Source organism: Sarcophilus harrisii, chromosome 1 (genome assembly GCF_902635505.1).
Source record: "Sarcophilus harrisii chromosome 1, mSarHar1.11, whole genome shotgun sequence".
Lineage (NCBI taxonomy): Eukaryota > Metazoa > Chordata > Mammalia > Dasyuromorphia > Dasyuridae > Sarcophilus > Sarcophilus harrisii.
Window position 1 is genome coordinate 273395171 of NC_045426.1, and position 23584 is coordinate 273418754.

At 34.3% G+C, this 23584-nt stretch overlaps 1 protein-coding gene and 1 long non-coding RNA gene across 4 annotated transcripts in view; one reads left to right on the forward strand and one right to left on the reverse strand.

The window, feature by feature from the left end:
* Positions 1 to 23584, reverse strand: part of TMC5 (transmembrane channel like 5) — a 134358-nt gene that overhangs the window by 39303 nt on the left and 71471 nt on the right. For all 3 annotated transcript variants that reach the window (XM_031942686.1, XM_031942680.1, XM_031942689.1), the window contains 7 exons: positions 22770 to 22869; positions 18572 to 18656; positions 16186 to 16434; positions 15420 to 15571; positions 10951 to 11095; positions 7666 to 7821; positions 1652 to 1803 (listed from right to left, as the gene is read on the reverse strand). In XM_031942686.1, the coding sequence (XP_031798546.1) occupies positions 1652 to 1803; positions 7666 to 7821; positions 10951 to 11095; positions 15420 to 15571; positions 16186 to 16434; positions 18572 to 18656; positions 22770 to 22869 (1039 nt within the window). The remainder of the gene's footprint in view (positions 1 to 1651; positions 1804 to 7665; positions 7822 to 10950; positions 11096 to 15419; positions 15572 to 16185; positions 16435 to 18571; positions 18657 to 22769; positions 22870 to 23584) is intronic.
* Positions 291 to 22772, forward strand: LOC116419946. Its single transcript, XR_004230271.1, has 3 exons — positions 291 to 405; positions 1539 to 1632; positions 22674 to 22772. It is a non-coding gene; the product is annotated as an uncharacterized LOC116419946 (long non-coding RNA).

A 23584-nucleotide genomic window follows, 5' to 3' on the forward strand; every position in this document is an offset into this window, starting at 1 on the left:
AATTTGTCATTTCTTTAAAATAAAGAGAAAGAGAGAGTATGGGGAACTTTGGGGAAAAAAGATACCTTTCCAAATTATTTTTAAGCTATTGGATTTTGGCAAACAGCTAACAGAAGTAGAATATTAAAGTAAACTGAAGGAGTTAAACCTTTGGGTCACAACTGAGATTTCACCTAGTATTCTAGGTCTGAATGTTCCATTCTCCCACAGTTCTAATAGGACTATAGCCATTGTATTGTACCAATGACTTAAAGTAGTGATGTTACAAAGCCAGTACTTTCAGACTGAGCAGTTCATAGTTCCCTTGCCCTTGGAGAGATGAAAGGGACAAGGGACATAAGACCTAGTCTTATGGGTAAGAAAAAGAGACTATACAATCTGAAAACCACTATCAATGAATGAAAGGTAATGTGGAACCCAAACATACATCCCACCTCAGACACTTAGCAGTTGGGATCTAGCAATTGTTACCCAAGACTCTAAGAGTCTTGGGCAATAATCTAAGACTATATAAGTTGATGAGCAGATGTTGATCTTTATTAATGGTGTTTCTTTATTAAGAATTTCTTATTTCATAAAAATAACAGTTCAGCAAAAAAAAATAAATAAATAAATAAAAAAAGGTAGTACAATAATGAAACTTTAATTGATAAGAAGAAAGGAGAATAATCCTGGGACTTCTCAGTTCCTACCCTGGTTATTTAATCATTTTTAAGTCATGGCTCTCTCTCCATGACTTCATTTGGGGTCTTCTTGGCAAGATATTTGAATGGTTTGCCATTCTCTAGCTCATTTTACAGATGAGGAAAATGGAGCAAAAAGGGTGAAGTGACTTGCCAAGGGTAACACAGCTAATAAGTTCCTACGGACAGATCCGAACTCAGTAAGATGAGTCTTTTTGACTCCAGTTGGGACAGTCTGGGCAGTCTATCCACTGCACCATGTAGCCACTTCTAATTATCCTTCCTAAAGAAGTGATCTGGATGGAGGTGTGCTCTATCAATATGATTCAGGGTATATCAATTCCACTATGCCTACAGCTAAATAACAATAATAATAGTTCTTCAGGGTCTCTATTCCAATAACCCCAACAAACTCTTCATTTTTTTTTCTATTAGGAAGAAAGAAAACAAGTACTATGTGCTAAGCACTAAGTGCTTTACAAATATTATCTCATTTGATCTTCACAACTTTGGAAGATAGGTGCTATTATGATCACCATGTTATAGTTGAAGAAGCTGAAGCAGACACAGGTTAAGTGACTTACCACAGCTAAATAAGTATCTGAGATTGGATTTGAACTCGGGTCTTCTTGACTCAAAATCCAGAACTTGGTTCCCGTCAGATTTAGGTGCCTCATCCAGAGATTTAAAGTCAGGCAAACCTTTTCTTTTGTACTGAATGGGAGGGGAAAATAGCTTTATAGCCTAAGGAATCTAAGAACCTACTCTAGAAAAGTGGGGAGGGAGGGAGTTATTATTATTATTATTATTATTTACTAACTTATTTATTAATTATTTACTTCTCCATCCTTCAAGAAAAGCAGGATCATAGTAGAAGACAGACCTGAGATCATCCCATAGTCCTTCCCTCCATCCCTGCCCAGTGTAAGCAGAACCTTTAAGCAGGAAGGTAAGAAGTTACGACATACCTGGTAATGATAACTAAGATTTGATGTCGAGGAATTTCAAACTTTTCCACCAACCCAAAGGAGGAGTAAAATAGTGGTACAAAGAGATTGATGCAACACACCACGAAAGGTAGCAATAAAGTGGCTGCCTCATTTTTGTGTTGTTTCAAAAACTGTGGCCAGAGAAGAAGATAGAAGAAAATCAAGAAACAGATCGTTATTCAGAGGTTCATCAAAAAAAAAAAAAAAACCTAGTCAATTTATACTACTGCCTCCCCATCACCTCAGTTATTGGTCTGAGGTAAGAAAATCCCTCAGAGTCTAAATCGTAGGAAATGCTAGTTTCCAAACTGTTTAAGGTTTACAAAGAATTTTATTTTATTTCATGTGATCTCCACAACAACCTCATGAGGTAAAGAGCTATAATTATCCTTAATTTTATAGAAGAGGAGGCAGGTCATTAGATTCACCTCTTTCTCCCCACACCAAAGTATGTAGAGGAGAGAGCAGAAATCAGGAGGAGAGAACCAAAGCCTGGGAAAGTTGTCCCAGAGCTTAGAGCTTCACCGCTGCTGGAGTAGTCCATCTAAGGGGTGCTGGACATACCCTAGACACACATACCTATATTAATAATCCATGTTTACAGGTCTGGTGGTTGTTGTCTTGCATTTTAAAAAGGACCAATGGCATCATGGGTGATGTCTTGACTTGACTTGCACATGAATTGGATTAAATGAGGCACAGTTACACCAAATTTTCAGCCTTGAGTCATCCAATGCAGTGGTAAGACAAAGTCAAGATGACTGGAGTAGATGATCTTAGAGTCTTCAATGTTTGATCAAGAACTAAGCTATCCAACACTTGATTCAGCCATCTTCATGGACACTGGAACAAATCATTCTCATCTACCTATTCTGCCAGTGAAAGTCTTTATATGTTTGGGACAGACACCCTCTAATTCACTGAAAGGATTGAGGTCTGTGGGTTACCCTCAACCTGGTTTAGCCCATCTACCAAGATTGTTTACTAGGGTAAGGCTGATATACATACTATCTTGGAGCCATAAGTGAGAACTGGGTGACAGGTAAACAGCAAATATATAATAATTGTAAAATGCTTAGTACATACCTAAAACCTATTAAATCCTATATAAATGTTGTTGATGTTGTTGCTGTTATTATCTCAACTGCATTTAGTCACAGAGATCTGGGACTAAAAGGGATACTTAGGACAAGGAACAGGCAAAGTATGTATGACTGGGAGCAGAAGAGAAGAGAAAATTCTAGAGCTGCTGGGGAGTACTGGCATAGGCTGGGGAAATATAGAAATGGATGTATTGGGGGGGGGGGGGGAAACCAGAAGTGGGTGGAGGAACATTAAAGAAAAATCTTACTTTAAGTACTGGAAAATGTAGGAAATTAAGTGGAACCTACTTCCTCCCAATGCAACTCATTGTACTTTTATATTGTTCTCAAGTCATTTTTCAATTGTGTCTAGCTCTCTGTGACCCAAGTTGGGGTTTTCTTGGAAAAGATACTGAACTGGTTTGTCACTTCCTTGTCCAGCTCATTTTCCAGATCTGAGGCAAAGTAGATCAAGTGACTTGCCTGGAGTCACACTCTAGAATGTGTTTGAGGCTAGGTTTGAATTCATGAATTGAAGTCTTTCTAGTTCCAAGCTCAATGCTTTATGCTCTGTGCCAACTATTCTACTTTTAGGGAGTGTTAATTATTAAGAAGTTCTTGACATAAAACCAAAATGTGCCTCTCTCTCATTATCACCCATTGTTCATAGTTCTGCCCTCTTGGAACCATGTACCTTAGAGTTCATCAAGTCTATCTCCCCAAATGAGCACAGAGAACATTGTGCACAGTAACAGCAATTGTGTATAATGATCAATTGAAAATGAATTAGGTATTCTAAACAATACAATGATGTAAGACAACTCCAAAGGACTCGTGATGAAAAATGCTATCTACCCCCTGAGAAAAAATGATGGTGTATGAATGCAGATCGAAGAATACTTTAAAATTTTTTCTTTATTTTTCCTGGTTTTTTGGTCTGTATTTTTTTTTTTTTTGGGTGATATGGCTAATTTGGGAATGTTTCGCATGACTACACATGTGCAATGTACGTTAAATTGTTTACCTTCTCAAGGAAGGGGAGAAAGAGAAAAAGAGAGAATTTGAAATTCAAAATTTGAAAAAAGCAAATGTTAAAAACTTTTTTTATATTTACTTAAGAAAAAATTAAATTAAATTTTGATTTTAAATCCTATCTCATTTTATAACTGAGGAAACTGAGGTATAGAGATGTTAAATGAGTTATTCAGAGTCACAAAGCTAATAGGTATCTGAATGAAGATTTGAATCCAGATCTTCCTCACTCCACAGAGGCAGCTGGGTAATTCAATGGATAAAGTGAGTACATGTTAAATGACTGCTCAGAGTCAGCAAGCGTTTTAGCTAGATTTCAACTCAGATCATTTAACATTTGTTTGCATTAATCTACAAGAGAAGAAAAATGACAAATCATTCCAGTATTTTTGCCAAGAAAACTTTATGGATAATATTGGTGTTACAGTCTACAGGGTCACAAAGAGTGGAATAGGACTAATTGACTGAATAACTTCCTGACTCCTAGTCCAGAACCCTATTCACCAAACCAGTGGTTTTTTTCCATAATGGTTGAATTCTTCAGATTAAATGAAACTTTGGTAGAATGTTTGTGGTAAAATCCTCTAAAACTATTATTTTAATGTGTGTTATGTGTATTATTATTATATAATTTGTGTGTATTTATATGTATATAAATATGTGTGTAATTATATGTATATAATTGTGTGTAATTATATGTATATAAATTGTGTAAAAATGTGTATTAACAAACAAAAAATATGATAAACAAACAAGTTTATTAAAACTGGGAAATCATGAATAGTATTAGAAGGGAGTAGGAGATGAGTGTGCTTTATTTATACACACATACCCATAAAATAAAAGAATCACCGGATCATAGAGTATAAAAACCAGAAAGGAAAGAATTTAAATGATCATCTAGTTCAATCTTCTTATTTTTATAGAGAAAGAAACTGAGGCTCACAAGTTACTTAAAATCATAGCTAGTTAGCAAAACAAAACAAAAACAAAAACAAAAAAACAAGAACTAGAAACCACATCTCCTGATTTAATTTTCTACTCAATTTACATTCACAAGTGCTCTTGGTACAAAGCACTATTTTCTTTCACATTATCTATTCCTTTTCAAGAAAAGATTCTATCCACTAGCTCAAATATACAGGTTGTTAAGTGGTGCAATGGATTGAGTACTGGGCCTGGAGTTGGCAAAAACTGAGTTTAAATGCAATCTCAGACATTTACTTTCTTTTTTTTTTAATTTTACAAGTTATATGCATGGGTAATTTTACAGCATTGACAATTGCCAAACCTTTTGTTCCAATTTTCCCCCTCCTTCCCCCCAGCCCCTCCCCAGATGGCAGGATGACCAATACATATTAAATATATTAGAGTATAAATTAAATACAAAATAAGTATACAAAACATTTACTTTCTATGAGACACTAGGCAAGTCACTTAATTGCTACCTTTCTCAGTTTCCTTTAAAAAAAAACCCACCAAAATCTTCAACAGTAGGAATGAATGATTCAGAATTAAATATATAGAACTGTATATTAGCCATAGTTATGGAACCTGGAATGATGTGAGAAATATGAATATTTTTTTCATATCCTTTAACATAGTACTCTCAAATATTATCTATGTACCCCACAGAAGTCAAAAGAAAGAAAACAAAAAGGTCCCATATATTGCCAAAATAATTAAAGCAACAGTTTTTATAGCATATGAATATAATAGAATATTACTGTACAATGAATATGAGGAAACAAGGAAGATTATGAATTTGCATAAATTGGGGAAGACATGTTTGAAATGATGCAGAGTGAAGAAAGCGTTATCAAAGAACAATATTCATGAGGACAATGATAAGGTATATGAAAATAACTCTAAAATATTCTCTACTATAGTTTGGCATAATTTAGAAATGTTAGAGATAGTAGTAAGACAAGACAAAAAAGTTTAAGGCTTAAATATCAAAGCATAAATAAAATTACTCCTATTTACAAATGAAAATTAATTTTAAAAACTTGGGGATAATTGCTTCATTAAGTACCTGGGTATAAATAAAAATCAGTAGTGTTTTTTTATAGTTATAACAAAAAAGCAGGAAATCACAGAAAGAAAAAATTCATTCAAAATAACTTTAGAATCCCAGACAACTGACAAAAATGAGATCATGATCGCACCTACTTCCCAGGGTTGTTGTGAGAAGCAGATGAGATAAATGTATAATAATAAAGTGCTTAGTACAGTGTCTGACACATAGTAGGGAGTGTATAAATGCTTATTTCCTTCCCTTGCCTCCTCTTCAAATGTACCATGACTCTTTCCAGTGGCCAGAGCCAACCATAGGATTGACAAGCTTCTCCTGTCCTTTCTGATGCCCTTGCCCTTTCCCAAGGATATCATTACAAAAAAAATGGTTTCTTTCAGCCCCATTAAAGAATACTCTCAGCTTTCTTGTCAACACCTCCCTGTAATTTCTATGCTGTACAGTGAGGAAAGAGATAGATCTTGTTTCAGGTCTTGTCTTTTAAACAGCTTCTGGATATTGTCTGAATGAATTTATTGTTAAAATGAGCTCTGCTATGGCTGGCTGATAGATGGCTAGTTGTATAAGGCAGGTACATAGGGGAATGGAGCTACTGTAGCAGTCTTTTTAGTCTTGAGAATTGGTAATGAATTATTCCTAGGATTACTTGACTAGAGGGGTTTTGTGTAGTACCTGTTGCTTTTCTATGTAAAATATAAGCTCCTTAAGGGTAGAAACTTGTAATGACTTCACCTAGCAGCACTGTATCTGGCATAGGTGATTTAATAAATGCTAATTAATTGATGATGAATGGATTAACAACCCATCTGAGCTTATTCATCAATGATTAAAAAAAACCCACTAACATAGCCTTTCCTTCCGGTGAGCCTTGTCATTATTCACATTTTTTCTTCTTTCTTTTTCTTTTCTTTTCTTTCTTTCTTTTTCTTTTTTTTTTTTTTTTTTTTTTGTTGTTGCTAAGGAAATCGGGATTAAGTGACTTGCCCAGGGTCACACAGCTAGAAAGTGTTAAGTGTCTGAGATCATATTTGAACTCAGGTCCTCCTGACTTCAGGGTTGGTGCTCTATCCACTGCGCTACCTAATTGCCCCCATTATTCACATTTTTTTTCTCTACCTCCCAGTATCCACTCTCTTGTTCCTATTCCCCACAACCCAAAACTGAAAATATCTCACTCTAAATTAAACATCCCTTCTACTGTATTTTCTAGAAGACTTGCTTTGTAGGTAGCAAATCTGCTTTCATCTTCTATCTCTTCCTTTCCCTTTGTCTTCTGCCTCTCACCAAGATCTGGCTTCCTTCTGATGATACAGCTCATTATTTTTCCCATTAAACCCTCTTTCTACTGGATCCTTAAAATAGCTCTGTGAAATTAGCAGGACAGGTGCTTATTACTAATCCCAACTGGGCTGGTGTTTTGGAGACTGGGTCTGTCTATCTCATCCCGTCAGCCACTCGCTGATTTATCCCTCTCTGCTGATCCCAAAGGAAGCTTTGACTCTTCCTTAGGCAGTCAGGTACCTGTCCTCTCTCCACTCTAAAGGGCCCACCCTATCGGTTCTGGGGCCAGTGTGGACAACCAATTGGTTTAGCACACTTGGTTAAAGCCAATCCTGAGTTCATTCAATCCCTTATTCTTAGTCCCACCATGAGCATATATTACAAGTGTGTGCTATTGTGCCCGCTCATTTTACAAGCTAGGAAACTGAAATCAAGAGACTTGCTAACGCTCATTTAGCTAGTAAGTGACAAAAGAGTCAGGATTAGAGCCCAAATGTCCTCATCCCTAACCTGGTACTCTTTCTGGTATTTTGTGTTGTTTTTTTCCCCCTCTTAAGAGTTACCTTCATGTTGTGAAAAGCCAGCCAATAAACAGCTGCGCAGCTGGCAATAGCCACTCCTGTGGAAACTATCCAGGCTGCCAGGTGGATTGCAAGATGAGACAACCTCTGCTTGAGAGGTGCAATCACATTCTCATGCCGGATTTCTGACAGATTCTCCTACAACCAGAAGAAATTTTCAGGTGATCCATTATTACTCTTATCATGTTAGCAACAAACAAACCACCAGTCCTTTAACCCACAGCCTCCCAAGAGCCTTCTCATGTCCAGAGGCAGGACAAAGGGAATAGTTTTCCAGGAACCAAACAAACTAAGAGGAGCAAAAAAGTCAGATATTGTTCCCAAAGAATAAAGATTGGAAAGAAAATGATTAGTTTGCATAGCAGGACAGAAAGGGAGAAAAAGAAAAAAAAAAGATTACTTAAGTTTTTAAAAATTTAAAGTAATATTTTTTAAAAAATCAATCTGTCTCTTACAATACTACCCATACACATTTACATTATTTTTTAAAAATTCCTTAATATATTTCTACACAGTCTGGCGAAACAAATTGCCACAAAGTCACGTTTGAAAATGCATGCAAAAATAAATGAAAAAGATATTTGGGATAACTATGATGACACAAAAAACAAAAAATATCAATAAAAACTTATAAAAATGAAAAAGTATTTATGAAGCATAGTGCTTGAAGGTACTGTGGTAAGTTCTGGGGATACAGGTAGAAAACAAAAAAGACAAACTTCCTGAGACAGAAGTGATGTATTCAAGAGGCAGAACAAGACCCACAATTTCAGGCAAATTTGGGAAGAGAATTTGTTTGGCTTGACTATGCTTATTTGTCACAAGTTTTGTTTTTTCTTTTTTTTGATGTCATGGGGATATGGGAGAGAAAAGAAATGATTTTTATTTAAAATTAAAATATTTTAATAGTATTTAAATAATAAATTTAAATATCATTTAAAATAATTTTAAATTAAAATAATTTAAATTATTAATTGAAAAATAGAAGGGATTATAAGATTAAAATAAGGGAATTTGCATAAGATTATTTCTATATTCTTTTCAGTTCTGAAAATCAAAAAAGTGATTAGGGATAGGATGAAATAATAATAAATGTTCCCAAGCTTCTTTTTTTTCTTTTAAAAAATTTTGTCTGAAATTTACAAAAAAAACCCCAAAACAAATAAAATAGATATTTCTATATACATAGCTGAATAGAGTAAAAGATGAAACCATAAATCCATATATTAAAAAATGGATATACATGTGAACATATATATAAGTATGTATGTATAGCTTACTTTTTTCTTCTACAGCATATAATAAATTCCATCTGTGGAGCTTTTAAGTTTAAAAGCACAAAGGAGCAATTCCTGCTCTTAAAAAGGAGCTAATACTCTAACTAGGAGAAGATAACTCATAAAAGAAAATTTAGCTACAGAATCAACAGGAAGGCCTGAAAGTTTGAAGGATTCAGCCAATGGTCAGTGACTGAGCAGCTATCTAGTCTAAGGAGTTCTTGGTTTGTTATCAGTTGGTCAGATAACAGTGCTGGGAACTGGAAGGCAGAGAGCCGGAGTATATAGCAAGTCCTAGAGGACCTTGATATTCAGTGGCAGAAAAGAAGATGAGGTTTGTTTGTTCCATCTTACCAGAAGGAATACAGTTGTTGACTTCAATCTCATACAATTAATTCGAGTAGTCAAATAGCCTGGATAGATTCTAAGGGAACCAAGGGCCAGGGAGCAAAAGGAAAGCAAGGTAAGAAGAAAACTCCAGCTAGTGTCAGGAGCAAAGGAAGAAGAAAATAGATGCTTTTCAACATATATGGGAAAATATAAAGTGATGCCCAGAGAAGAAGAAACCATAGCAATATATATGTATATATATATATATATATATATATAGTATGTTGACATGAAAATAACAACACAATCTAATGAGTACACAGATGAAAAAGAGATTGGAAGAAATCAGAGGAGTAATTATCATATTAGTCATTTAAAATTTATTATCTTCCTTCTGGATTATTATACATAGTTTGGAGTTTATGTTTCCATGTATTGTATTTATTCCTTATGGTGTTATTTGATCATTATTATTAATAGTTATTTAGCTTAATTTCTTTTTTTAAAGAAATTCAAATATTTCTTGGTAGATTCATTTTATTCTTATTCCAATCACTTCAGCTATATTCTAAAAATTATATGTAGAATATCCCAGAGTAATTTTCCCAGTTATCACTCCCAAATCCACCCTTTTTTCCCATCACCAAAACTTCATCCAGAGTTAAAAACTTGAACTATAGACAACTAAGTCTAAAATTCAGGAATGGCAAAGTACACAGAGTAATGCAGACTTCTTCATAGATAGAATTCCCTGTGATAAAGGGCTGCTTGGGCAGTGTGTCCAGATGTGAATTGGGATGATCAAATGAAAGGACAGCCTTTGTGTAATAAACCCATTTCAAGTGTAGGTTCCTTTGGTTTGAGCCCTTTAAAGAGATGTTCTACACTCACAACCCCATCTCTAAATGTAATGAACAGATAAGTGGAACCATTCTAAACCTAAAAGTTTAAATCAAATATGAAAATGCTAAAGTGCATTTTAATTTGTAGATCTATTGTGAATAATCAGATTTCATAGTCTCTTTTCTATTTTCTACAATCTGGTTAGGCAGACATGAATGTGTTGCGATTTGTTCAGGGAGGAAGATACATCCAAATGAACGCCTTTCATACAATTGTGTATTTGTGACCTGGTTAAAAAAAAAAGGACAGATAGCTTAAATAATGTTGTTTTTATCTTCCTGATCATGAGAAAATTAATTGGTAGCTTTTTGGGCCTAACCCACTATCACTCACAGGCAGTACAGAAAATTAAAGGCCTTTTAAACTATGCTAAGTAGTATAGAAGGTACAGCCTCATCTTCGTGAGTTCAAATAGGATTTTAGACACCAGCTATGTTTTCCTGTTTTGCCTCTATAAAATGAGCTGAAGAAGGAAATGGTAAACTATTCCAGTATCTTTTCCAAGAAAACCCCTAAATGGGATCATGGAGAGTTGGACATGACTAAAAAATGATTTAACAATAAACAAGAAATACTAGCCCACTAAAAATCATAAGAATGAAAAATAAATCATAAGAATGGAACAGCATGGTTGTAAAAAGCTACTGGCAACTCATCGGCCACATAGAACCCAAGTGTGAGAAGTTACCTTATAAGACATCACAGAGGAAAAGATAGATGAGGAATGGAAGGAGGGAAGAGCAGGTCTTAATAATACCTTGAGTTCAGTGGTAAGGTTTCTTTGCTTTAGCTTCACGGCTTTCTCATGGGTGATAGTAAAGTCCCAGGAAAAGACAAGCTTAGCAGTCCCTCTGGAGTAGATGTGAGGATTAATGAAGTTATTCCGGAAAGAACAGGCCATGCTATGAAAGCAAAAACAATACACCCAGTTCATTTCCATTAAAATACTGGAGCTAGGTGCAGTGAGATGAATAGGAACCACAGATGAAAAAATATATACGAATATTAATGGAGGAGGAAGGTGAGGTGAAGTCATTACTTCCAAATCTGTTATCTTGAACAGAATAACAGCATTTTTTAAATGATCATCTCACCTTAAAACTGACCACTTTTTATTCAATTCTAAAAGGTTTTTGGGGAAGCCACTTTAATTGCAGGATGCCTGGGGTAGCTGCTTTACATACATAAGTAAAATCATGGAATATTAGATATGTACTTATTAGGGGAAAGGAATGTACCAACTGTCATTATATTTGGTTCAATACAATTCAACATTTATTGAAAAACTTCACTGTCTAGAAGCTGAGGGTTTTGCAACGATGAATAAATTACAGTTCCTCATCCTTAAGGAACTTTTAACAGTCTAAAAAGGAAGATGACAGGTTTGTGCAGTGCAACAAAGCTGAGGGTATCTACGTGCATAAGAGGTAAAAACAAAATACCAAGAGAATTTAGAATAAGTACCTTTAGGACTAGATTACCTCAAGAATTTTGTCACAAAGTTTACCTTATAAGGCAGAACCATGATAATCCTTCCCAGATGATTTCAGCAAGCTTCCTGAGGTTGGCAGCTTCCAGAGAGATTCCTCATCTCCCCTGACTTACTATTCTTACTAAACCCCCTGGTATCACAACCATGAAACTTTCATGACATGTTTGTGTAACACATAAATCCTTCCCTCCTTAAAAAGGGACCTGCTCCAAGGCATAATCTTCTCTCCATAATTTTCTAATCAAACACCTTGCTATAAATGACCCTAGAGACCTTTAGCGTTTCCTTAGCATGTCTTTACAATGCAAAAAAGACAAAGCAGCTGAAAGTGGAGGATTCCAGAATCCTGGGAAAGCTCTCCTCCTGTCTGACACAACAAGCAAATTTCTTTGATTTAGTGAGACTATACACACACACACACACACACACACACACACACACACATATTCAGATAACAACTCACTTATCTATCTCCTCGAGCTAAAAATATGCATTAACAAGCATACTATTCTTTTTGTCTAACCACGTGGGATTTATGAATAGTTATCTTTCTTTCCTTTGTTTGATGGAATGTTAAATAATGTTCAATTTATGGATGCTGCCCTAAAAATTCATAAACTCATGTCAGATTCAAGTTAGATGCTATGTACTCCAGCCAGTCAAAATAAATAGCTACTTTCTTCATTTTTTAAGTGACACCTTACTGCTGTTATCTGACCATGATTTTTTTAATTAAAGCTGTTTATTTTCAAACTGTATACACAGATAAGTTTTTAATATTGACCCTTACAAAATTTTGTGTTCCAAATTTTCCCATCCTTCCCCAACCCCTTCCCTTGGATGGCAAGTAATCCAACATATGTTAAACATGTTAAAATATGTATTAAACCCAATATATGTATATATATTTATATAATAATCTTGCTGCACAAGAAAAGTCAAATCAAAAAGGAAAAAAGTGAGACATGCAAGCCAACAGCAACAAAAAGAATGAAAATGCTATGTTGTGATACACACTCAGTTCCCACAATCCTCTTTCTGGCTATAGATGGCTCTCTTCATCACAAAATCATCGGAACTGGCTTCAATCAGTTCATTGTTGAAAAGAGCCATGTTCATCAGAATTGATACTCATACAATATTGATATTGTCATGTACAATGATCTCCTGCTTCTGCTCATTTCACTTTGCATCAGTTCATGTAAGTCTCTCCAACCCTCTCTAAAATCATTCTCCTTATTGTTTCTTATAGAACAATAATATTCCATAACGTTCATTTATCATAACTTATTCAGCCATTCTCCAATTGATGGGCATCCATTTTGTTTCCAGTTTCTTGCCACTACAAAGAGGGCTGCCACAAACATTTTTGCACGTGGGCTCCTTTTCCTTCTTTAAGATCTCTTTGGGATATAAGCCCAGTAGTAACACTGTTGGATCAAAGGGTATGCACAGTTTGATAACTTTTTGAGCATGGTTCCAAATAGTTCTCCAGAATGGTTGGATCCATTCACAACTCCACCAACAATTTAGTGTCCCAGTTTTCCCACATCCCCTCCGACATTCAGCATTATCTTTTCCTGTCATCTTAGCCAATCTGAGAGGTGTGTAGTGGTACCTCAGAGTTGTATCTGACTGTGATTTAAAGAATTCTGAATGGTAACCACCTTTGTGGGTTTCCCTCAAATTGTACTACACATGAATCTCCAAGACAGCCTTATGACAGAACTCCACTGGCAATGTATTGTAGAAGAAAGAAAATTGCTTGGTTTGGGTTTGAATCTTAATTGTATCATTTCCTAGTTGTGGAACACTGGGCATTTCATAAGCTCTCTGAGCCTTCTATTTTCTCATGTGTGAAACAGATAATTGTGCTGGTACCAAACTCACAGTGCCAATATGGCTTCATAGATGCAGCACTGAATTTGGTGTCAGGAAGAAGGGTTTAACTCTCAACTCAGACACTAGCTATGTCACTCTGGGAAAGCCACTTTGTCTTTGTATGTCTCAAGAAATTCTCTAGGATTGACTCACTAAGTCATAGACAGGTTAAGATCTATGTTAATGGAAACAGTTCCCATACCTGGAATTCACACACTGATGAAATCATAGTATGCCCTGTTAAAAAACTACTTTCTAGGATTTCAGTTTGTAAGATTATCAGAAATGATCTAGTCCAAAACCCTCATTATTTTTTTAAGTTTCAACTGTTCAAACTAATCTTACAAAATATACCTTCTCCTCAAATTTCCATCCTGCTATCCTAAAGCAACTAAAATTGTTACATGTGGTAAAAGGTTACCCCAAAGAGTTCAAAGAAAAAAGAAAAGCATCCATGTGCACAGACATATTTATAGCAGCTCTTTTTGTAATGGCAAAAAAAAAAAAAAAAAAAACAAAAAAAAACTGAGGGGATGCTTGTCATTTAGGGAAGGGCTAAACAATTTGTGGTATGTGTGATGATGGAATACTACTCTTATAAGAAATGATGAAGGGGATGATTTCAGAAAAACCTGGGAAGACTTAAATGAACTGATATAAAATGAAATGAGCAGAACCAGGAAAACAATTTACACAGTACCAGTGATATTATAATGATAATCAACTGTAAAAGTGTTAAGGGATGGGTCAATTCTCTGAGAGCCTCCTCAGCTGTGGATCATAACATCTGAAGTTGTTGCAGGGCAGCCTTTGCTGACACAGGTATTGTGGACTGGGAATGAGATAAATTGGAGGTAGAGAGAAAAGGAGAAAGGTCAGACAATGCAATGGTCTCTCAGTCAGAGAAGTCAGAGAACAGCAACTGCCTCTCAGTCAACTTGTATCACCCTCTCCCAAGAGGAGATCCATTCTGGGTTGGATCTCCAGCAGCTACTGTCAGATGGTTCCCGGGTTTTCCAACATAAAAGACAGCTACCCTAATCCACAATTCCAAAGGATTTATGATGAAAAGTGCAGCCTAACTCTAGATAGAGAACTATTGGACTTTGGGTGCAGATTAATATTTTAATATTATATTAATATAATTATATTATTATATTGTATTATAATATTATAATATTAATATTTTCTTTTATTTACTTATTTTCAGGTCTTTTTTTGGGGGGAGGGTAACATGGTTAATGTGGAAGTATGAGTTACATGACGTCATATATATATAATGGGTATTGTATTTCTTACCAACTTAATGGGTGGAAGGAGGAACTGAAGGAAGGGAAAGATTTTGGAACTGAAAATAAAAATAATTTAAAAGAAAGTGGTAAAATTTGACAGATAAATATGCAGAATAAGAAATACGTTGGAAGTGATCAATAAAAAGAACTTGTTTGCTTGACTGAGATTATGTAGAGGTTCTATATTTCTTTTTTTTTTTTTCTTTTCTTGTGTATAGTGGGAAGTGGGATTTTAAAAAATAGTGCTGAAAACTGTTAGTTTTATGTACAACTTTTTTCTTTGAAAATATCTGTATTCATATTTTAAAGTAGGAAAAGGGGTGTGAGAAATATGTAAAAATGGATAAAATACTTTTTAAAATTCCAAAAAGTATTAAATAAAAATAAAATGTGAAAAAAAAAAAAACAGTGAAATCTTTTATTTCTTTACTCTGAACTTGCATTTTAAGTTCTAGGCTATTGAGAGTAGGTAGGTTCATGGCACATATCTTAGAAATCCTAGCTACTGTTGAATTTTGTCCAAGTATGTGAGGGAATGTAAAAGATGCAGAAACTTCATACCTATAGAGTAAGGAAAAGAAGCAGATGACCAAGTACAGTCCAATCGTGAAAATATATGCCAGCTGCATGTTATAAGAGGTGTTGAGTACTTTGTTCTTGAATGTTGAATTGGTATAAAAGCCATAGTACAATACTGTTTGTTGGAAATAACCCTGAAATGAAAGAAAAGAAGTGAATTCTGAGTCACATCACTCTGCCTCAGTATCCTCATCTGTAAAATAAGCTGGAGAAGGAAATGGCAAACCACTCGAATATTTTGCCAAGAAAATCCACATGGGATCACAAAGAATTAAACACTGCTGAACAACAAAAAGAACCTCAGAATCACACTCAATAATAATTTTTTAAAGAGCCTACTATATGTTGAAGCACTGTGCTTAGCACCTTATAAATATTATCTCACTTAATCCTCACAAAAACCCTGGAAGGTAGATCCTATTATAATTCATGCAGTGGGACTGGTGACAAATTTGCTATTTCTCAATAATTCCTATGAAAAGAACAGGACTGCTTATGGAAGCAGACATTATAAATTCCATGCTTTAATCTAACTTTAGGTTATTGGAATTTCAATTGGAATTCCCTGCCTCATTTACTTCCATGTTCATTTCTCTGGGCAGTTACCCTGTTGTTATATATCTGAAATCACAAACGATCTGTCAGATTTGTTTGGGCTTAGACTTATGGGATAAAAATGTATACTGTCTAGGTTTGGCTATCCCGCCAAACATACAGCTCAGAAATCAGAATGCTGTCAAATACATACTGTTCCAGTGAGAAGCTCCAGACCGGTGAAAGAAAGAGTGTTAGGCTTTGACTCTGTAAGTTGAGGGATGATGATGAAGCTAAAGTTCACTAAAAATGAGAAAATATTAAACTTGAGGAGCCACGTTAGGAAATTGAAGTATGAAAGTACACTTGTTCCAAATTTGCTGCCAATGATCTTAAGGGTCCTCTGCCATACATGTAGTGACTGGAAAAATTCCGACATAATGTTTTTAAAATGCCGAAAATGCTGGAATTAAAAAACAAAAAAGATAAGCAAGTCATAACATAGCTAGATAGCAGTTTGTCTAGAAAAGAGTTAGGGGTTTCAGTAGACTACAAGCTCAACACAACAATGTGATATATACAGGGAATAATCTCAGTGCTTTCTTACCTAAGAAAACCAGAATCCAAATGCTACCATCTGCTACCTATTACACTTTGGTCAAATTTCTTCCTTTCCCTAGGCCTGTTTCTTCATCTACAGAAATATTTGGACTCCATGAGTTTTAAAATCCCTTCTAAATCCAAATCATACCATCCCTAAAGTCTTTTCATATTCTTTGATTTTAGATAAATCAAGTTACATCACTGAAATTCTGTGCAAATTCCAGTTCTTTCACTTGCCATTTTTGTATAACTTTAGGCAAGTCATAAGTTATCTGAGCCTTACCTTCCTGATCTGTCAAATTGGGAATCAATATACCTTTTGGAATTGTCTCTCACAGAGATAATTTGAGGGACAAATGAAATATCCTATGTGAAAATACTTTATAAAATTTAAGCACTAGGGGTAGCTAGTTAGTGTAGTGGATAAAGCACCATCCTTGAAGTCAGGAGGACCTGAGTTCAAATATGGCCTCAGACATTTGCCACGGCCTAACAGTGTGACCCTGGGCAAGTCACTTAACCCCAATTGCCTCAGTAAAATAAATAAATAAATAAATAAGCACTAGATGAATGTTATCTAGGTACAATAATTGAATAGTCTACACTATTAGTGTTACCAGTGTTGTTACAACATCAGTGTTGCAAATACACAGAGTTGCAAATTATTTGCAAAATAATTTCCAGGGTTGGTTTTTTTTTGTTTTGTTTTTTTTGATTCTATGACTCAAGGTCCAACTTTTGCATTAGATAATATGGAGCTATGGAGAGGAGATAAATTCTTAATAATGATACTACTATTCATAATAAGTTTTAGTAAAGATACTACTAATACTACTACTACTGCTACTACTGATTTATACAGTATTTGAGGGAGTAAATTCTTAATAATGATAATCCTACTACTAATGTTGGTAATAATAAATTACATTTATATAGTGCTTGAAGGGGTAAATTCATAGTAATGATAATACTACTACTACTACTGATAGTAATAATAACTAACATACAGTGCTTGAGAGGCTAAATTCTTAGTGATGATAATAGTACTACTATCATCACAAAGAATTATTTATGATATTTATTTAATTTAATTAATTATTAATAATAATAACTAATTTTTATACAGTGCTTGATTGGGTAAATTCTCACTAATGATAAAGATAACAAAAGCTAACATTTTATAATGCCATATACTCTGCTATATGCTTTACAATTATAACTCTGCAACAACCATGTGAAGTAAGTACTAATATTATCTCCATGTTACAGATGAAGAAACTGAGGCAAATAGAGGTTATATGACTATATGAAGTGTCTGAGGGTGGATTTATTTGAACTCAAATCTTCCTGACTCCAACCCACCACTCTATTCACTGTGCCACTGTGCCATTCAGCCATAAATCAGAGGAAATGATGAAAAACAAAATACAAAAAATCAATTATATAATTTAAAAAACTTTTCAATTGAAATAAATAAATTCAACTTTGTGAGGTACAATACTGATGTTTTGAAACACTCCTATTTTCTTATATAGTACATTCTAAATTCTAGTAAGTTCTTAAATTAGGAAATAATAGGTTGCTTCAGATAACATTTATAAAAGGCACTGAGATTTACAAAGCACTTTCTGTACATTATCTCATTTAATCTTCTCCAATAAATCAGAGTTGAGTAATATGGTCATTAGACATTAATCCTTAAGATATTATGCCTCCATTTTCTAGATAATAAAATTGAGGCTCAGAAACATTAAGTGACTTACCCAGAGTTACTCAACTAATAAATATTAAACACAATTATGATTAGGGACTGATGTTTTTACTAATAATCCACTGGCTCTCAAAGGTAAATCAGAATAGTTTTCTTTTGTCACCTTTGTCCATTTGTCCCTTTTATTCATTAACTTCTTCCCTCTCCCTCCAAAACTCTCTTTCCCCCCTCCCTCCAAAACTCTCTCTTCCCCAATAAGTAATCTGGTGAGGTTTTGCTGACTTACCAGTGACATTGCATTCATGCACTGGGTACAACAATTTAAGGGAACTGTACTGTCAGATTTCCGTCTCTCCATATTAACTTTTTTCCTGTATGGAATAGAACAAGAGAGTGACAAACATAAACATTATCTAAGTGTCCCTTTTCTCCCAGTATGATGAAATGTATTTCAAATATATCAATGCTTTGGTAAACCTTCCTTTGAGGAAGAGAACTTTGTCATTGGTTTGTATAGTAGAACAGATCTGAATGGTGGTATTGCCAAAAAATCATTTACCGATGGGACAGTCAGGACCAAAAATGATAAAGTGAATTGCCCAATACCATACAATTAATTAATTGGTGGAACTGAAATCAGATCCCACTGTTCCTGAACCTAAAATCAATAACTCTTCAATAATGATCTTTCAACTCACCTAATGATGCCTCTTCTTTTATGTCTTTATTCTTCTTTCTCTAGGTCTTGAATATCACACTAACAGCAACCCATTAACTTTCTTCTTCTAACAATTTGTTTATAATTATTTAAGCTCCGTAAAACTTTTCTGTTAGGTCAAATCATCCAACCTCTACAGTTTGGGGTTGCCTCATCCACATAATGGAGCTGAGTTCTTGCTTTTCTTTGTATCCTTAGTGCTTACTCCAATACCTGGCACATAATAGGTACTTAATAAATGCTTGTTGCTTGTTTGTTAATAATATGTTAACTGCTTGAAAGCAAGAGGCAAAATTAGATGAGCTAAAGAGAGCCATACCATCTCTAAGATCTATGATTCCAGTATATTGTTTCTAAGCTTTAGATGAAATGATTGCTTTTTATTGATGTTTATTCTCCAGTACTTTATTAATTCTATCATCTCATTGATATGGATAAACCAGTTGCAGAGGCAGAACATAATCCCATTCTTTATTTTGTCATCCTGTGTTATTTTTCCCCCATGACCTTTGAGAAATCCCCTATAAATGAATTTCAAAATGTGCCAAGGACTTTCCTCATTCTGCAGGTACCTTAGCATCACTCAGCCTGTCTGCATGTTACCTCTTGCTCTCACTATATCACTGCTCGCCTCTTTTTTTTTTTAAATTATACATATCTAGGATAGCTTTTATGCCCCTTCTTTCATGCAAATCATCTTTGGTAACATGCTGTAATTAAATGAAATTCATAATACTTAGTTTCACAGAAATGTTGGCAGTTCTATTATTTCCCTCTCCTTCTCCCACTATCATCTATAAATGTTCTTGAAGCAATCTAGCTTAGCTGAGTCTCACACTGTTGCCCTGAATAAAATTATTATGGCCACCCCCTTTTCTTCCCATTAAGACTGGAAGTATTGAGTCAGGAAAAACCTTGAAGCTCTGGCCACTTTACATACCATTGTATCATAAAAACTCCAGGTGCATTATCTCAGTTCTTGCTGGGATAATTTCTTCCTTTTGAGTATTGCCCCTTGCCTCGCTCTCCTGCTCTTGACCCTATCCTGTCAGGATTAAATTATGATCCTTTCCTGGAATTATGGTTTGTCTGCTCACCCAGTGTCCTCACCCCACTTATCTGCCTCTGTTTCCCCTATAAGATTGTTTACTCAGGTTATGTATCTTGTCTGCAAACCCTAGTTAGCTATATAAGTTCCCTGCCTCAGTTCCTGAAGGCTGAATGATTTTTGAACATGAATTCCATTCGGTCTGCTAGCCTAAAAAAAACCTCTCCACATTAAAAAAAATTAAAAACCAATCTCTGTCTCACCTCAATTTCTCTGGCATTACAAAACCAAGTTTTTCAAAAGATGTTTTCCCCTCCAAAGCTCTGTCATCTCTGATTGCCTTTTTGTTGTCAAACATTTTAATTATGAATGTAAATATTTGACAATTTATATTATAAAGTGATGTTATCCTTGATTGTCATGTCTTTTCACTGTGTAAAGAAATAAAGTATTTCTGGCAAAGAAAACTTTGGAAAATTTGTCTCATTATAGAAAAGGTCTTAAATCAATTAAACTTCTATAAGAAATCATGATAATCAGAATCAATGTCTTTTTTTTTGGTCCATTTCCTGTTTGGGAATAACAATCACTTATTTGAGTAAGTAGTGCTGGTTCTGTATCACTTCTTATCTTCATCCTACCTCTTAGGTTTGACGTTTACATCGACTTTTGCTCTAACTAGCTCTTAGTCTGACTGCAAGCCAACAGCAAATTATCACACTGATTACCAGTCATTTCCTATCCATTAATATATACTTTTATTTTATGCTATATTGGGTGCTTATTATGTGGAGTGCCTTCTAACTAATTTATTTAAAAGAAAGTATTCATAATATAGAGGTGTGAAGCTTTAGTGTTGTCTATCAGCCTATGATTGCTTTCAGTTTTTAAAACCCAATTTACTTTCCAACATACTTTTCATTCTTTTCTTCTGTGTCTCCTGTCATGTTAAAAATCAATGTCAATATTAAGTGTTGAATAGGTTAAAGAATCTTGTTGAGTTTTCCATAAAGTATCTCTTCTTTTTCATCCTCTTCAATAGCTATTAATATATAAACTCTAATTACCTCCTTATTGATCTGTTTGTTATTCACAAGAACCTCAAGAAGAGATAGACTATTATTTCAAGAAATGTTTCTTGTTACATTTGTATACACGATGAAATCTTTATTCTTTCAAGGAAAACTCATGATCCTTTTTTTTTTTTTTTCATTTAGTTGCAACTTCCTGGTGTATTTTGGTTCCATTGATATCAAGAATGTAAATATTGATAAGGTTCAGTTCCACCAGCAGTTTATTGATTTTTTGATGAATGAACAAGAATCTCAGGACATGGATAATTAAATTAACACTAATAGGCTATAAACTATATGAGTCTTTGCCCTTTCTGCACCCTTTTGTATCTCTTTACCTCATTCATTGCAGGAGCAAAACAGAATCCACAGGAATAAGAGTCATTTTGTATTTTTCTTTGTTTCATAGGGAAAACTGGTCAACTCATCAGTCTCTGCATCTTGACAAAAACCATGTGCCCATTAATTCTAATGATCAGGCCATGATAGCTGAACTTGAATTAAATGCAATGTCCAATATTGCTTCTAGAGAACAAGTGATGCAACATACTTATCTCCTCTTGGTAAAGAATTTTGCATACAGTAACAAATACCTTCAGGATGCTGGCTGGTTTACATATACTAAAGATTCTTTCATTGTGCTGGTTAGGCTGACTTAACTTTTTCTTTATTAAAAGGGAAGATTCTATTTGGGGGCAAAAAGGTTACATTATATCAGGTAAAAACTGTAGCTGAAAAAAAAGAAAAAGCATATAAATGAATGAATTTTTAAAATCAGCCTATAAAAATGCTGCTACAGAACAGTTTAATAATGCCTCAATGCCTGACATTGAGGGTATGATACAGTACAAATTTCAGACCCAACAAATGGGAGCTTTACTTTATCCTGGTCCTATGTTATACACCCATGTATATTCTAAAGAGGGAGATTCCTGCAGCTAGACCATGCCTTCACAAAAATCAAAACAAAACAAAACAAAAAGATCTTCAGCTATTCTCTTTGAATTGCATTACCAGTCTTAGTTTTAAGTTCAGAAAGAAATTTGTGCTAATTGAAATTTGTTTAAAAAAAATGTTTGTATCAGTGGGTACAAAAATACAAAATTCTATGACTTATTTTTAAACCTACAAAAACACTGAAGAAAGAGTTCATACTAATAATACTTTAAATGTCTCTGGGAACCTGAAATTAAAAGCTTTACAAATCTCAGTGACATTATCTTGTTGTGGGAATGGAATGTTAGAGCTGAAAAGAACTTGAGAAATCCTATAAATAAATAAATAAAATTCTATAAATGCTTGCTTTATTTAAATTCAGCATTTTAAAAAAAGAGAAATAGTTATTATTTTAAAGATTATTTTAAAAAAACTAAGGCCATGAAAAGTGAAGTGATTTATTCTTAGCCACACAGTAGCAAATACTGAACTATGAAGTTAGGATTCCTCAATTCCATATTTGGAACATATGAGAACATATTAGAACAATATGACACCAAACATTAGAATTTCAGCATAAAATATGGATCTCTCTTCTCTTTGTTTCTTATAGAATTCTGGACTAGGAGTTTCTCTTATCCTCTCGAAATATACTTGAAGTAGATCATGGCAAGGTATCTTCAGCTCAAGATAGAAGAGAAAGGCTTACCTAATTTTCCTCTTTTCTTGCATAGTCAATGGCTGATTCCGGATGATTTTGATTCCTTCACTAGGTGTTAAGTTTATAAGAGATGCAATCAACTTTTCCTCTGTAGAAGGGTCATAAAAAAAGAAATGATACTTGGTTTACAAAAACAAGCTATCCCTAATAAAACAACTATAAGAACCACATCATAGGAGAGATCTAAAAAATGAGAATGGCTCCAAATGGAATGGAGCTATACTCTAACAGGGCTCAAACCCATACAACAAAATAAATCCTACTGAAGTACTGAGCCCAGAAACTGAACTTAATATTAATTCTGAACTCTGAAAATTATATTAATACATCTCTTGGGTAGTTAGCACATTTTTATTTATATTAAATTATTTGTCTATATCTTGTCCCTCTACTAGATCACAAAATTTATAATGACAGTCACTGAGTCTTATTCTTCATTGCTAGTCCTTAATACAGAGTGTAAAACAGGTACTTAAAATGTTTGCATAATTAATGTATATTTTTACCAAATTAAAAATTAAAGATTATTCTTTCATAACCAAAACAAACTTATCCAATTAGCCTGAAATGAAACTCAGTTTATATATTTTCGAAATTATTGAACTGAACATGAAAATATTTCTCCAAACCTAATCTGAGATGACTGTACATTTTGTTCATTGAAATCTCAAAGTAGAACAAAAATAGACAACTTTTTTTGATTCAACTTTTCATCTTTGTAATTTTAGTTTTTGTCTTTTACTGAATTACATTCTCTTAGGACAACTCACATGCTATGAGACTAAAAGGGACTTAGAGAAGTC